The following is a 13,523-nucleotide window of genomic DNA, read 5'->3' as shown; positions in this document are numbered from 1 at the left end:
CCCTGTGCCTGGAATGAGTGCCCCATGGTTGAAATGGGCCCATTGCCTTCTCCCTGGCATCCTGGTCAGCTGAACGAGCATCCCAGCCAATCTTCCTGTCTCGGGTTTCCTTGTCCTCAATCTATTGTCTTTGTGCATGGCTTCTAAATTCATCACCCTGAAATACCCGTTCTTTCCATTTTCACCCTTTCTTGACAGTCTGTGACGGTGACTGGAACCAGGCCATGCCACTCAGCCTGCATGGGGGCTCTCCATCAGCAGCTCCCAGCCCCCATGTGACCCAATGTCCCTCTGCCCTTACATAGGCTATTGCTGTAGTCTGGCCAGGGCCTTTGTTGGCCCTTGGACCCGCCATGCTGATTCCTTCATTTCCCCCATTGTTCCTGCTCTTACCTAGACTGAGAATGGGAAGAGCTTCACTAGATCCAGGGATGGTATTTCAACCAAGGCTTTCAAACTACAGAAACTGTTTCTGACACTGCCCATGTTTTTCTCCAAATTCACACGTTTCCCATATTCTGTTTTTGGTGGTTTTTTTTGTTTTTGTTTTTGTTTTTTGAGACAGGGTTTCCCCATGTTGGCCAGGCTGGTCTTGAACTCCTGACCTCAGGTGATCCACCCGCCTCAGCCTCCTGAAGTGCTGGGATTACAGGCGTGAGCCACCGTGCTCAGCCACACATTTCCCATATTCTTGATGCTCTCTGAGAACTATCTCCTAATGCCTCTTCACTTTGACTTTCTGCTTGTCTCTCATAGAGGAGAGAGACTGGCCTCCCTCCTGTTCAGTGAGGGGGAATGGTCTCTGGGACCTGCAGGTAGCTATATTTGGGAGGCAGGACCTGACAGGGAACTGAGATGTGGCTGGTCCCACAGAGCAAAAGGTCAGTGAGCCTCTGATTGGCTGGCAGATTGATAATATTTAATAATTGAAATAATTTTAAAAGAAAATATAATTACCGATAATAAGAAAATTATTGATAATAATAGTGACCCTTTAATGAATAGCCATTGTATTGGAGTTCCTAGTCTGAGCACTTTACATACATTACCTTACTTAATTCCCACAATATTTACATGAAACAAAAACAGGCTCAGAGCAAATAGCAGAGACATCTAAGGTCACATGGGCTGGGAGGACAGCTCAGGCCTGTCTGGTTCTCAAATCCATGCCCTTTATTCTTCACTAAACCATTTTCTTACTAACCAGCAACTATTTGCCAGTTTCTTTCTAGAGAAATGCAGCGTTCCACTGATCCATCTAGTCCTTCACCGGTACCAAGTGGTTTTAATTACTGTAATGCTATGGTTAAAAATCTGTTAATAGCTGATAGGACCACTCCACCTTACTCCTCTTGTTTTAGATATGTTTCTGTTTCGTCTTTTGTGTTTGTTTTTTTGAAGAATTTTAGTTAATTATTTTAGTATGGTCCCCACAAATCCTGTTGGTATTTTTATTGAGATTATATGGCATTTATAGATTATTTTAAGGGATAAATGATATTTTAAATTGTTGGGTATGCCAATCCAAACATAAATGTCTTTCCATTTATTCAGCTTTTGTCATATCTTTTAGTATATTTAATTTTTTTCTTACAAGTCTCACATAATTCTTGTCATGTTTATCCCTAAGTATTTAGGGATATAAAATTGTTTTTATTATGAAAGAAGCCTATCTTTCATTATATTTCCTAACTTATTATTTGTCTAGAAGAAAGCTGATGATTTTTTGTTACCAATTTTGTAATTATGTGCCTCACTGAATTCTAAGTTCCTCTAGTAGATTCTCTTGATTCTCTAGGTATTCTAGGCATACCATCAAATCATCTGCAGATAAGGACAATTTTGCCTTCTTTTTTTTATATAATTATTTGGCTAATACATCTAGAACAGTGAAAGGTAATAGTGGTGTTGGTGGGTGTCTTAGTTCATTTTCTGCTGCTAGAATAGAATTCCAAAGACTGGGTAATTTATAAAGACAGAAGTTTATTTGTCTCACAGTTCTGGAGGTTGGGAAGTCCAAGAGCATGGCATTGGCATCCAGCGAGGGTCATCCCATGGCAGAAGGTGGAAGCGAGCACATGAAAAAGAGACCAGATGGGGGCCAGACATCCTTTTATCAGGAGGCCCCTCCCAAGATACTAACCCACTCCTATAGTAACAGCATTAACATATTTCTGAGCATGGACCCCTCAGGACTTCTTACCTCTTAAAGGTCCCATCTCTTAATACTGTTACAATGGCAATTAAATATCGACATGAGTTTTAATGGGACATTTAAACCATAGTAATGGGATAATATGACTTTTAATGACTAAATAATATGTCACCATTTGGTTATACCATAATCCAATTAGTGTCCTTTATTTTGTATGTATAGATTGTTTATAATTTATAAGTAATATTGCAGGGAATGCTCTTACTTATACGTTTACCACCCATGTTATTTATATCCGTGTGGTAGATTGTTAGGAGTAAAAATGATGAGTCAAGGAATAAAACTGTTTTTGACATTGCTGATGCTGAATGCCATCTGATTTCTCAGAAAAGATTTCTTTGTTAACCAAAGTGTATACTTCAAAGCTTCAGGTGTTGGTTAGTGCCTTGCAGAATCTTAGGATAGTGAGGGGATTTCCTTAGAAGGGAATTTATGTTGTGTGAGCTTGTATGTTAGTCTTGTTGGGAAGGTGATTTACTGTGAGCTTAGATTTAGTTAAGAACAAGACATCATGGCACCAGAATGTGCTGGTACTGAGGCCACCCCCGCAACCTGAAGTCAAGCAAACAGAGCCTCTGTTTACTTCTTTCTGAGAATCCCCTTCCATTAGGGACCGTTATAAACCATGCAACCATCAGACACATGCCCTAGTATGGTCTTGACTGGTCTTGTCCAAGCCCAAGAAGCCACACGTTCGTGACAGTGGCTGTCATCAGCCATACGGCAGCCACGTGGCCTCCTCCTCTGGCTCCCCATGGCTTTGCCGTCTGTGCTGACTTTGCACAGCAAAGTCTCACTCATTCTCATTGTTTTGTTTTGTTTTGTTTTGTTTTGTTTTGTTTTGTTTTGTTTTGTTTTTTTGAGATGGATTCTTGCTCTGTGTCCCAGGCTGGAGTGCAGTGGCACGATCTCGGCTCACTGCAACCTCCACCTCCTGGGTACAAGCGATTCTCTGCCTCAGCCCCCCGAGTAGCTGGGATTACAGGCACCCGCCATCATGCCCAGCTGATTTTTGTATTTTTAGTAGAGACGGGGTTTCACCATCTTGGCCAGGCTGGTCTTGAACTCCTGACCTCATGATCCACCCGCCTCGGCCTCCCAAAGTGCTGGGATTACAGGCGTGAGCCACCGCGCCCGGCCCTCTCTCTTATTGTTCTCTGGTGGTCAACCCAGCTGCCCTGTAGTCAGCTGCTGGGCTGTGCCTTATTCTTCCCTGGCAGCTCTTGTCTTCCCTTGCAGAAAGTAGACAGAAGTGTTATGAGTTGATTGTGTCCCCCGCAAATTCATATGTTGATGTCCTAACCCCCAGCACCTCAGAAAGTGACCTCATTGGGAAATGAGGTCATTGCAGATGTAATAAGTTAAGATGAGGTCATCAGGGTGGGCCCGAATCTGCTGTGACTGGTGTCCTCATGGAAAGGGGAAATTTGGACATAGATGTGCACACAAGAAGAACGCCCTGTGAGCATGAATGCAGAGACCAGGAAGATACATCTATAAGCCAAGGAAAGTCAAAGATTGCAGGTAAACCACCGGAAGCTAGGGGAGAAGCATGCATGGAACAGATTCTCTCTCACACTCCTCAGAAGAAACCAACCCTGTAGACACCTTGATCTTGGACTTCCAGCCTCCAGAACTGTGAGGCAATAAATTTCTGTGAAGTTACATAGTCCATGGCACTTTGTTACGGCAGCCCCAGGAAACTGATACACAGGGTTAGGGTGCATCTGCTCAGCCAGCGTGAAGCAAAGGTTCTCCACTGCTCAGGAATGACTTGTCATGGTGGCTTGAACAGGTGAGGCCAAGGGTGGGGAGGGGGCAGGAGGGGAGAGGAGAGAGAGCCTGTGGAGTGGGTACCCTGAATCCTGGGGTGTGGTAGCCCTGGGTATGGGCAGGGGCCTAGGGAGAGAAGGGAGGGTGCCCTGGTACCCACATTGTAGCCCTCTGGTGAATGCTTGTTTATAAACTCAACAAAGGGTCCCTGTGAAGTGGTTGGAGGCCCCTTTGCCAGTGACCAAGACACATAGCTGCCCCTCTGGTAGTGGGGATGCATGATGGCCAAGAAGGAAATGGAAACTTCCAGACAGCAGAGGGCTGAGTCCCCCTGACACCTGCAGCTCTGTGAGTGTGGAAGGATGTGGTACGAGTTGTCATGGGTGAATGGCACTGGCCCAAAAAGTGCCACCTGGACCCTCTGAGGCTGGCAGTGAAGGAGCCCCCTGAGGAGAATGGTGGGTGGAGCTTAGAGACCAACTTGTGTCCCCTTGGACACCGCCACAGCTCCCACCAGGTTGACACTGCCATGCTTTAGTGACCTGGCCAGACTGATCTGAGGGCCCACCCTTTGCACCTCCCCTCGACATCACACTAAGGCTGGGAAGTCAGGAGAGACAGACCTGGCAGGACCAGGGGCTGGGAACCTTCTTTCCATGACAGCACTTTTGTCTTCAGCCTGGGGACATCTGCCAGATGGCCCCTGCCCAGCTCCTCACTCTGCAGCTGGGGCAGAGACTTAGGAGTCCAGCTGCCAGGGGGAAAGCCCAGCTCTGCCCCAAGCTAGTTCTGGAACCATGGCTGAGTTACTCAACCTCTTCAAGCCTCTGTCTTCCCATCTGTAAAATGGGGACAATAATCCCCACCTCGCAAAGTTCTCCTAAGGATTAAATAGTAGAATGCGTATAAACTGCCCAGGACGGTGCTGGCACACAGAGGTGATCACCATCAGATGGCTCTTATTATTACCTGTGTAATATTCCCCAAATGATGGACACCTACGTTCTTTCCCACGTATTAATGTTTTTACCTTCCCTTAAGTTAAACAACTGACAGCACACTAAATAGAAGATGCACTGATAATGTGTTGCACATCTTAAATTAGTCATAATAGGTTCTGCACTATTCATTTCCACCCACCAGCCCTTGCTCACTGGAGACTTGTAGGCTTCCCTGAAGCATTTAGAGAGATGCTTGTAAAGTCATCATGCTTCCCTGAAGGCAGTACTCCTTCTCAAGGGCCCTTTCCTCCGGGAATGTTCCTCTAGCCCCACATTTCATGCCTTTCCAGTTGTGCAGTGGATTCTCACATAAATCACCAAAAGTTCTAATAGTTTGTTTATTCATGCTTTCATTCATTCCTTCATCAAAGAGTAGGAATTACTCAAGCAATAAAGGTGTATCCAGGCAGAAAGAGCAAGAAATCGGAGTTATGAGAGGGCTCGGGGTATGGGGCAGCTCAGTGTGGATAGAGCTGGAGTGAAGGGTGTAGTCACTTAGTAACTGAGTAATATATACAGAGCAGGTACTGTGGCCAGGCCCTGTGCTAGGTACTGAAGATAAGGCAGTGAACAGGCAGCCAGGGATCCTACCCCATGGAACGTACAACTTAGCAAGGAAAACATACAACCGATTACAGAAATTAGCCTGTGGTTACTAGTGTGCAGGGTGGCATATCGGGAAGGTAGATGGTCCTCGGAGAGTGTATGAGTGGGGCCTGGTCTGTCTTGAGAGCCAGAGGCGGCCAATCTGAGGAACCTCTAAGCTTAGAAGAGGAATTAACAAGCGAGGTGCCTCTTTGGGGGTGAGGGATGAAGAAAAAGGTATTCTATTCGGCGGCAGCAGCATGTGCAAAGGCCCTGTGGCAAGAGGGAGGCTGGCACAACTTAGGAACTCAGGTGGCAGGTGGCATGCAGGGAGCATGGCAGGAAAAAAAGCTGGAGAAGCAGACAGGGTCTCACAGAGGATAAAGGAACCAAGCAGGAATGGAAACTTTGTATATATGAAAATTTTTAGTACGGATAAGTTGGGGTGTGGGCAAAATTGCAGACTTACTAACAGGTAAGTGGCCCCTTTGAGATGCCTGCAGGTCAGTGTGGTTGCTCAAGGAAAGCATGGCCAAGAGGAGAACACTGCCTGGCAGAACTCCTCAAGCCCTAGGGCAGCCAAGCCTGCCCATGAGGAAGAGGCCACATCTCTGCCTCTACCTCACACTTGGACTCCAGGACTCCTCCCTATTCCCAGACCCTAAAAGAGGATTTCCTGCAGCCCAAACCAGATATACGGTCACTTACAAAAATAGGAATGGCTCCCAAGTGGCCGCGCCTGTCCTGGGTGCTGCATAAAGCTGTTTGACATCTCTGTTTTCCCAATACCTGATTGTTAGCGACAAGGCTTTAGGAATCCCAGTGGCAAAGGGGCAGCCTCTGAAGACAGCAGCCTACATTGGCCTGGAGCCATGGCCCCCTCTGAGCTGGCTCCATTTGCAGACCTAGCATGCCCTTTCAAGGCCCAATTAGTTCTAAAGCAGGAGCTGATAACAGTGAACCCTGGGGTAGGCCACATCCCCCAAGGCAAGTCAACTGGGACTTGTTACTGAGCTACTCCAGGTCAGGCACAGTGTGGACACAGAGGGGCCCCACGACAGAGAACAAAGGGCTTCCCATCCAGCTCACTCATCAACCCAAGGAAATGGCAGCATCGGAACTGCACACACCTTTGGTGCCCTCAGCTCTACACAATCCCGACCCTAAAAATGAACGGAAAAGACTCAGTTGGTGCCTGGGAAGGGATCAGCTTCTGTCCTGAAGTATATTAAAGAAAGGTCTTCTCAGGTGCTACTTGCTTGCAGTTCATTTATACCTGCCTGGTTACCTGCCTTCCATTCCCTCCACACAATAAACCACAAATGAGAATGAGGGGTAGGTAAGGCCAGAGACAGGCACACCAGCCACAGCCCTCCAACAGCCAACTGCCTACCCACATGAGGGACACAGAACAGCCACAGCAAACAAGAACTCTTAAAGTGCGGCTGTCCAGAGCCATTCAGCAAAGGGGCATGAGGCCCAGCCCTCAGGAGCCAGGCAGAGCAAGGTTGTAGTACCAAAAATGACTTTTTTATTTTTTTTCTAATTCTGAATCCTCCAAAATGGATTCAGTTATGTTTAGGGTGATTGGTTCAAGATGAGGGAATAATGAGTCTTAGAAAAATTCCCACCCAAAGAGATCATGCTCAAAGTAGGTTCGTCACTTAAAAGGACCACTGATCCGACAAATTCACTCATGTTGAGAAAGCTTTCCCCAACAGTTTCGAATAAATGAGGTGTCAGTGAAATGATCTCAGCAGTGAAATAAATAATCCCAGCATTAAACAATAAAGCAGTCCCTAGAAGGGTGTGATTATCTAGTGAGGGGTACAGACAATGAGTGCCTGCAGGTTCCTGTGGGTGAGAATGACAGAGGGACTGGGCCGAGAGAAGACCTTGTGCAGCCCTGAAATGGGGCAGGAATGGGCTGGAGGGAGAGGGCAGGGGAAAAGCACTCCAGGCAGTGGGAGTGGCAGGAGCAAAGGCGAGGGGCTGGAATCTGCTTCATTTCTTGGGGAAGGGGAAGAAAGTACATGAGTCTGGCAAGAGGGAAGTTTGTGGGTAGATTCCTTGAGGAGAGCCTGCTGGGGCCAGACTGTGACCCGGACACACTGCAGACACCTCCCGGGTGGCTGCCACTGACCAGCCACAGAAGCTTCTTTGAGGGCCTCCCAGACACACCCCCAAGGATCTCCTCTGCATGGCAGATGGCTGGGGTTGTTTTTGGCAGCTTAGATTCTGTAAGTCTGTGGGAGGAGATGGCCAGGCGGGACTGAAAGGCTGCCAGACCTCGTGGCCTGCACACAGGTGGCCGGTGTCAGGCAGGCAGTGGTGTCTGCAGACTTTGCTGCCCAGACCTGGGCAGGGCCTGCCAGGGCGTCCTGGGAGCCGGCACAGGCTGCGTGGCCAGCCCATCACAAGTGAGCCTTTGTGGCCCCGGTTTACGAAACCAGCCAAATATTTTCCCTGTCACTTTATGAGGTGCTAGGTCTACCCATTCAAGCTGGGAAAAATAAAGCGTCACATAATTTGCGCCGTTAGAGTTGAGGAGGTTTGAAGTGAACCAATACTCCTTTTAAAAGAATTCTGTGCCCCTGGGAAGGCCTGTCAGCCTGAGGGGGAGTACACCCAAGATCCCACCTCTGGAAGGGATGGGTACCATCCAAGCCGCCTGCGGGTTTTGCAGACGTAGAGAATGAGGCCCTGAGTCTGGAAAGTCTTCAGCCCACAAGGCGGATGGCGTCAGATGAATGAGGGGACTGAGTTCCTTAAATATCTTTAGCACCATACATTCAGGAACCATTTTAGCCTCTTTTTCACAGGTGAGGCCAGAAAGCACTCACAGAAAAGGGTGGATAGGAATTCTCCTTCAGAACTTCACTGCAAGGCAGAAAGGATTCCAGAAAGGCTTTGAGGCTGAGGTGCGTGGTGAAACGGGATGTTACACACTGAAGTTGAAAAGCATCCGCCTTGTGCAGTAAGCCAGTGGGCAGCCACCATTGCGCTGTGATTCCTGGCCTCCCACTGAGTTCCCACATCCCCTACAAAGCCTCATTTCTTACTGCCCATGGCCTATAATTTCATTGGTAGATCCGCTTCCCTTTTGCCTCTAGTAATAAGTGTCATTTATTGGGTACTTGCTATATTATGCCGAGCATTCCACTAGGTACCTCATTCATTCATTTAACTGAGATTTATCAAACACCTACTATATGCTATCCCCCGAGGATGCAGCAGCCCTGTCTGGCGTAGTATTGAATCCATTGTTACAGATGGATCATTTGAGCTCAAAGAGAAGTGACTTGCCAAAGACATACAGCTAATTCATGGCAGAGTTGAATTTCAAAACCAGGCGGGTCTGACTTCAAGGTATGGCTTCTCTCCATTCCCTCATTGACAGGGTTAGGAAGAGGCAAGTAATTATTAAAGAAGACACAGTGTAAGTAATCATAATTCTTTTCTTTTGCCTTCGAAGTTGTAATAAAATTGATTAAAGTTTTAAATGAATACTATCTTTTTAAAAAAAATTTCTTTTCCATCTCCCTTTCCTGGTAAATTGCTTATTATCTTTTAGATGAAATAAAGATACACTTTCATAAAAGCGAATCCGTGATGGCCACTTAAAATTCCACACTACATGCGGTAACTCTACGTCGCCACCTGGTGGTACAGATTTTGCATAACGGGATGTGAATCAAGAGCAAAGATAACAGCTATGGGCTGTTGGAAGGGACTACAATTTGGAAGTGAGAATTCAGAGGTTCTAGTCTGTGCTCTGCCCTAGACTGGCCATGGTGGCACTGAGTCAGCCACTCTAGCCCTCTAGGTGGCAGATCCTTTTTTTGCAGCTCCTGTGTAGGCTGGTGTCCCTGGAGACTCCGTTTTAACTTGGACGTTCCCTGACTCTTTATTGTCCTCCTATGTTGCACTGAACTCAAAGAAAAATGCTCAGGCGGGTTTTGAGGTACCAGTTGGGGAGACAGTGTGGGGCAAGGCTTTCTGGAGCCCTCGGGCCACTCCATGAAGGCCGCACCTCCTCCTCTAAGTGTGCATCTTGGCCTGGCCTCAGGCATCCCATTATGGCTTCTCACCCTCCCTGGGATCTGCTCTGACTGCAGCCCTCTTAAGGGCAGTTCTCACCCCATGCCTTTCTTCACCAGACCAGAGACCCTCTACCACACCCTAGGAATCAGGATCAGGAACTACCTCCGATCAGAGTCCAAGAAACCAAGTTCAGGGTCTAGGATGGGCTTAGCACAGCAGAAGTAGTTTGTTAGTTGTATTCTTTTGTAAGGAACAGAAGATCTGACCCCAAACTGCCTTAAGTTAATAAAAGGAATATATGTGCTTTTGTCACTGAGTAATTGTAGTTGCTTTAGCCTCACCTGTATCCCAGGTTCAAACACCATTGGCAAGGTCTGACGTCTCTCTCTCCATTTCTCAGCTCTTCTTCCTTCGTGTCTAGTGGCACCTTAGGGGTGTCTTATGGGGCTTTAGGCCCCACACCCTCAACCTACCTGAAATAACAGGATCTAAGTAGACAGTGTTTCCTAGATCTTCCATCTCACAGACCACCACTCCTGAGCCCCTCCTACATACATATTCTAGAGGCCTCTGTATGGGGTCATCTTTCTCAGGTCCCCAAATGACTTCAAGGAGGCCCTGGGTCCACCTGTTGCTCCTTCTTATTGCAGGCTGTGCCCAGCACAAGTCCTGGAATCCATTCTCATGGGCCCCACTGGGATCTCAGGCTCACCCCTGAACCAATCACAGTGGCCACTGGACTGGAATGTGCTGATTGGCTCAGCCTGGTCAGAGGCTCCATGCCTGGGGTTGGGATGGGGCAAAGCCTCAGGAAAAACACACTCCCCAAGGGATCTGAAAGGTTTTACCTAAAGGGCAGATGGAGGATGCTGGAGGCAAAATCATCAGAAATCCATTAGTAACTAACATAAAGGTTAGTAGAATGGAAGTTCATACATGATTTATCTTTTGAGTAAATCAGAGTGATAAGACTATCTTCATGGTAATGTCGCTTCATTCACTGGAAAGGTGTGTTCATAGGAATGCAAAAGGCTTAGGAAAAAAATAAATAAGACGAGAAAAGTCTGTTCCGCGACAGAGAAAACAGAGTTGGGCCTGGCCTCTGTCCTGTCCCCACTACGCTTCCATCCAGGGCAAGGACAGTATTGGTGAAGACATGTTTCAACAGTGCCTCCAACTCAGCCCTGAAGAAGAGAGGTAGTCCCTTAGGTTTGAGTTTCCCTCTGGGAGTCTGTCTTGCATGTGAATATCATCCTGTAACTATTGGGACAGGCTTACATCCCCTCTGCTACTCTCTAAAGTTGATTTGAAGATTTTTATTTGTGCCTGGGCACGGTGGCTCAGGCCTGTAATCCCAGCACTTTGGGAGGCAAAGACGGATGGATCACCTGAGGTTAGGAGTTCAAGACCAGCCTGGGCAACATGGTGAAACCCCATCTCTACTAAAAGTACAAAAATCAGCCAAGCACGGTGGCACGAGCCTGTAATCCCAGCTACTCAGGAGGCTGAGACACGAGAATCACTCGAACCCAGGAGGTGAAGGTTGCAGTGAACCGAGATCACACCACTGCACTCCAGCCTGGGCAACAGAGCGAAACTCCGTCTCAAAAAAAAAAAAAAAAAAAAAAAGATTTTTATTTGTCTGCGGTGGCCTCTTTCGCTGTTCTGTCCTGCTTGGGCTAATGTTTAAAATTCCAGATAGAGTGTCCAAGTGGGCAGGGCCTTAGGGACTCTGGTGCAAGCCCCTTCTGCTGTGAATGGGGGCCAGCGAGGGTCAGAGTCTTACTGAGTTCACAGAGCTAGTTAAATCACTGAGCTCAGGAGCCTCTGCCTGGCAACCCCTTCTCGTGGGAGTCTCGTTACCACAGGGTTCCCAAGCAGGCAGACAGAGAGGCAGCCAAGGTGAAGGCCCCGATGACACCTTTGCTATGAATAACCCACAAAATCAATTACCGCAGTGGGCAGAGCAGCAGCCAGGCCCTTCACTGTGTGCTGCTGGGCGCATGTACTGAGATCACTTCTTGCTGCAGGGCTTCCCTTCCTAATTGTATTTTGCTCAAACTAATGTTAAAAATTAACTTTCCCGCGTTCAGATGAGGCCAAAGCGGGAGGTGGAATAAGAGAAAAGACTTAATTTTTAGTGGATAGACCACCAGGGAGCCACCTGGGATAGATGTTCTGTGTGTGTTCGATCTCTCGGAGATGCAGAATATTTACTGAGCAGCATTCTGTGCCAGGTCCCGGGGTACTCCCTAGGATCAGACCCAGGCCATGCCTCAAAGAGCCCCTAGTTTATCGGGTAGCCACACAAGTAACAATAATGATAATTCAGTGAGATGAGCATTAATAAAGGGCTCTGGGTAGTGCAGGAGGCGTGGAGGAGAGAGAGAATATCAGGTGTTTGGATCAGCTGTGGCATCGAAGAAGTGCAGACAGAGGAAGAATATTTGAGTTGAGATTTAAAGACTCAAGTATCCCTTTCCCTAGATGGGGAAGACCGAAAATGGCTTTTTAGGGCAGGGTACAGCATGTGTGAAGGCACGGCGGCTTTAAATTGCACAGCAGCACTCAGGAGGTTCCGAGAAGTCCAAGGTGCATATGAGGGAGAGAGCAGTCAGCAAAGAGACCAGATCATGGAGGGTGACCCCACCGCTCTAACTGGTATTTATTCATTCATCAAAACCTGAGCCTTTTGGAGTCCAGTTTTTTAAATTTAGATTTTACTTATTTTGAATACATTTATAAGGTTTTATTAAAACATGACAGTGATCAGTCTTCTGCCCACCCCTGTTTTCAGCCATCCTCCCCAGAGGCAACCGATGCTGTCAGATTCTTGTGTATTCTAAGGTGTTTCCCACAAATACACAAACAGCAGCAGTCCGCTCACACCCTGCCGTGCACCTTGCTTCCATCACTTCATACATCTTGGAGGTGATTCAGCACATGGAGCTTCTGCCTTCTCCTTGACAATGGTGGGAGCTCAGTTGTTACCCCTAGCTTAGAGACCTTCTCATTCCGCCCCTCGTCTTACAGTGGAAAGGCCCAGAGAAGGTGGGGAGCAGCTCCAGCTCACCTGCTGTTCAGGGACTGAGCCAGGCCTGAAACTCACTCCTCTTGCCTTCCATACCTACCCTGGGCCAGCCAGATCCACTTCCTTGCCGGCAGTCCTCATTTGCTAGCCCATCAGCTGGGTGAGGCTGCCATTTTTCGTAGCCATTACAGGCAGAGAAGCTGGTGTTTCCATCGGCCCCGTGATGTGGATTTTAGATTTCCACAGTAATCTTTATCAATGTTTTCTCACTTTCCTTTTCTCTCCCCTCTTCCTCCTCCTCTTCCTCCCCACCTTAAGTCTCAGCAGCCTTGTATCAAGCCTCTGCCCCATCCTGGTCCCAGCAACTGGTCACCATGGCAACAAGGGCCTTCCATCAAAAAGCGGCCTTCCAGGTATTTTATTTTGAGCCTCAATTAAGCAGGGCAGGCCAAGGCTGGGAGCAGTGCAAAGAAGAGTGTTTTATGGCCTGTGAGAGAGCCCAGGTGCTATTTATAGCTCCTTAATCGGTGTTGCTAAATGGGTCTTAACTCACGTCCTGTGGCAACTGCACATTTTCATCACAGAGAATCTCCGCCCCACAGCCTCACTCCTTCCATCTGTTGGCCTGAGGGAGAAATGGTGCCTCCTGTGGCTCGGCAGCTGTCAGCAGGCCACTTGGCCCTTCTGACCCCCTCCTAACACTCTCCGGCCCTTTGCAGCCCTGCCTTTGGGGATATTTGGTCACAGCAGATGCTTGTCAGGAACCAAGAGGCCTCAGCCCTGCCCCAGGGCTGGAATTCTGTCCCCAGCCTCCCACCACCTCTTCTCAGCCTCCCCATCAAAGCCAGAGTGGTAAGAGAGATATGTAAGACAA

The 13,523-nt window shown here is 47.9% G+C and overlaps 1 protein-coding gene across 4 annotated transcripts in view; it reads left to right on the top strand.

The window, feature by feature from the left end:
• Window positions 1–13,523, top strand: part of SPSB4 (splA/ryanodine receptor domain and SOCS box containing 4) — a 91,380-nt gene that overhangs the window by 46,607 nt on the left and 31,250 nt on the right. Inside the window, exon 3 of one of the 4 annotated variants that reach the window (XM_063611308.1) lies at window positions 12,968–13,062. The exons of the other annotated variants lie outside the window; for them this stretch is intronic. Coding sequence (XP_063467378.1) covers window positions 12,968–13,062 — 95 coding nt within the window. The remainder of the gene's footprint in view (window positions 1–12,967; window positions 13,063–13,523) is intronic. 4 annotated transcript variants of the gene reach the window in all.

This window comes from Symphalangus syndactylus, chromosome 10, assembly GCF_028878055.3.
Source record: "Symphalangus syndactylus isolate Jambi chromosome 10, NHGRI_mSymSyn1-v2.1_pri, whole genome shotgun sequence".
NCBI lineage: Eukaryota > Metazoa > Chordata > Mammalia > Primates > Hylobatidae > Symphalangus > Symphalangus syndactylus.
Note: the sequence above shows the minus strand (reverse complement) of the source record. Positions and strands in the feature narration are given on the sequence as shown.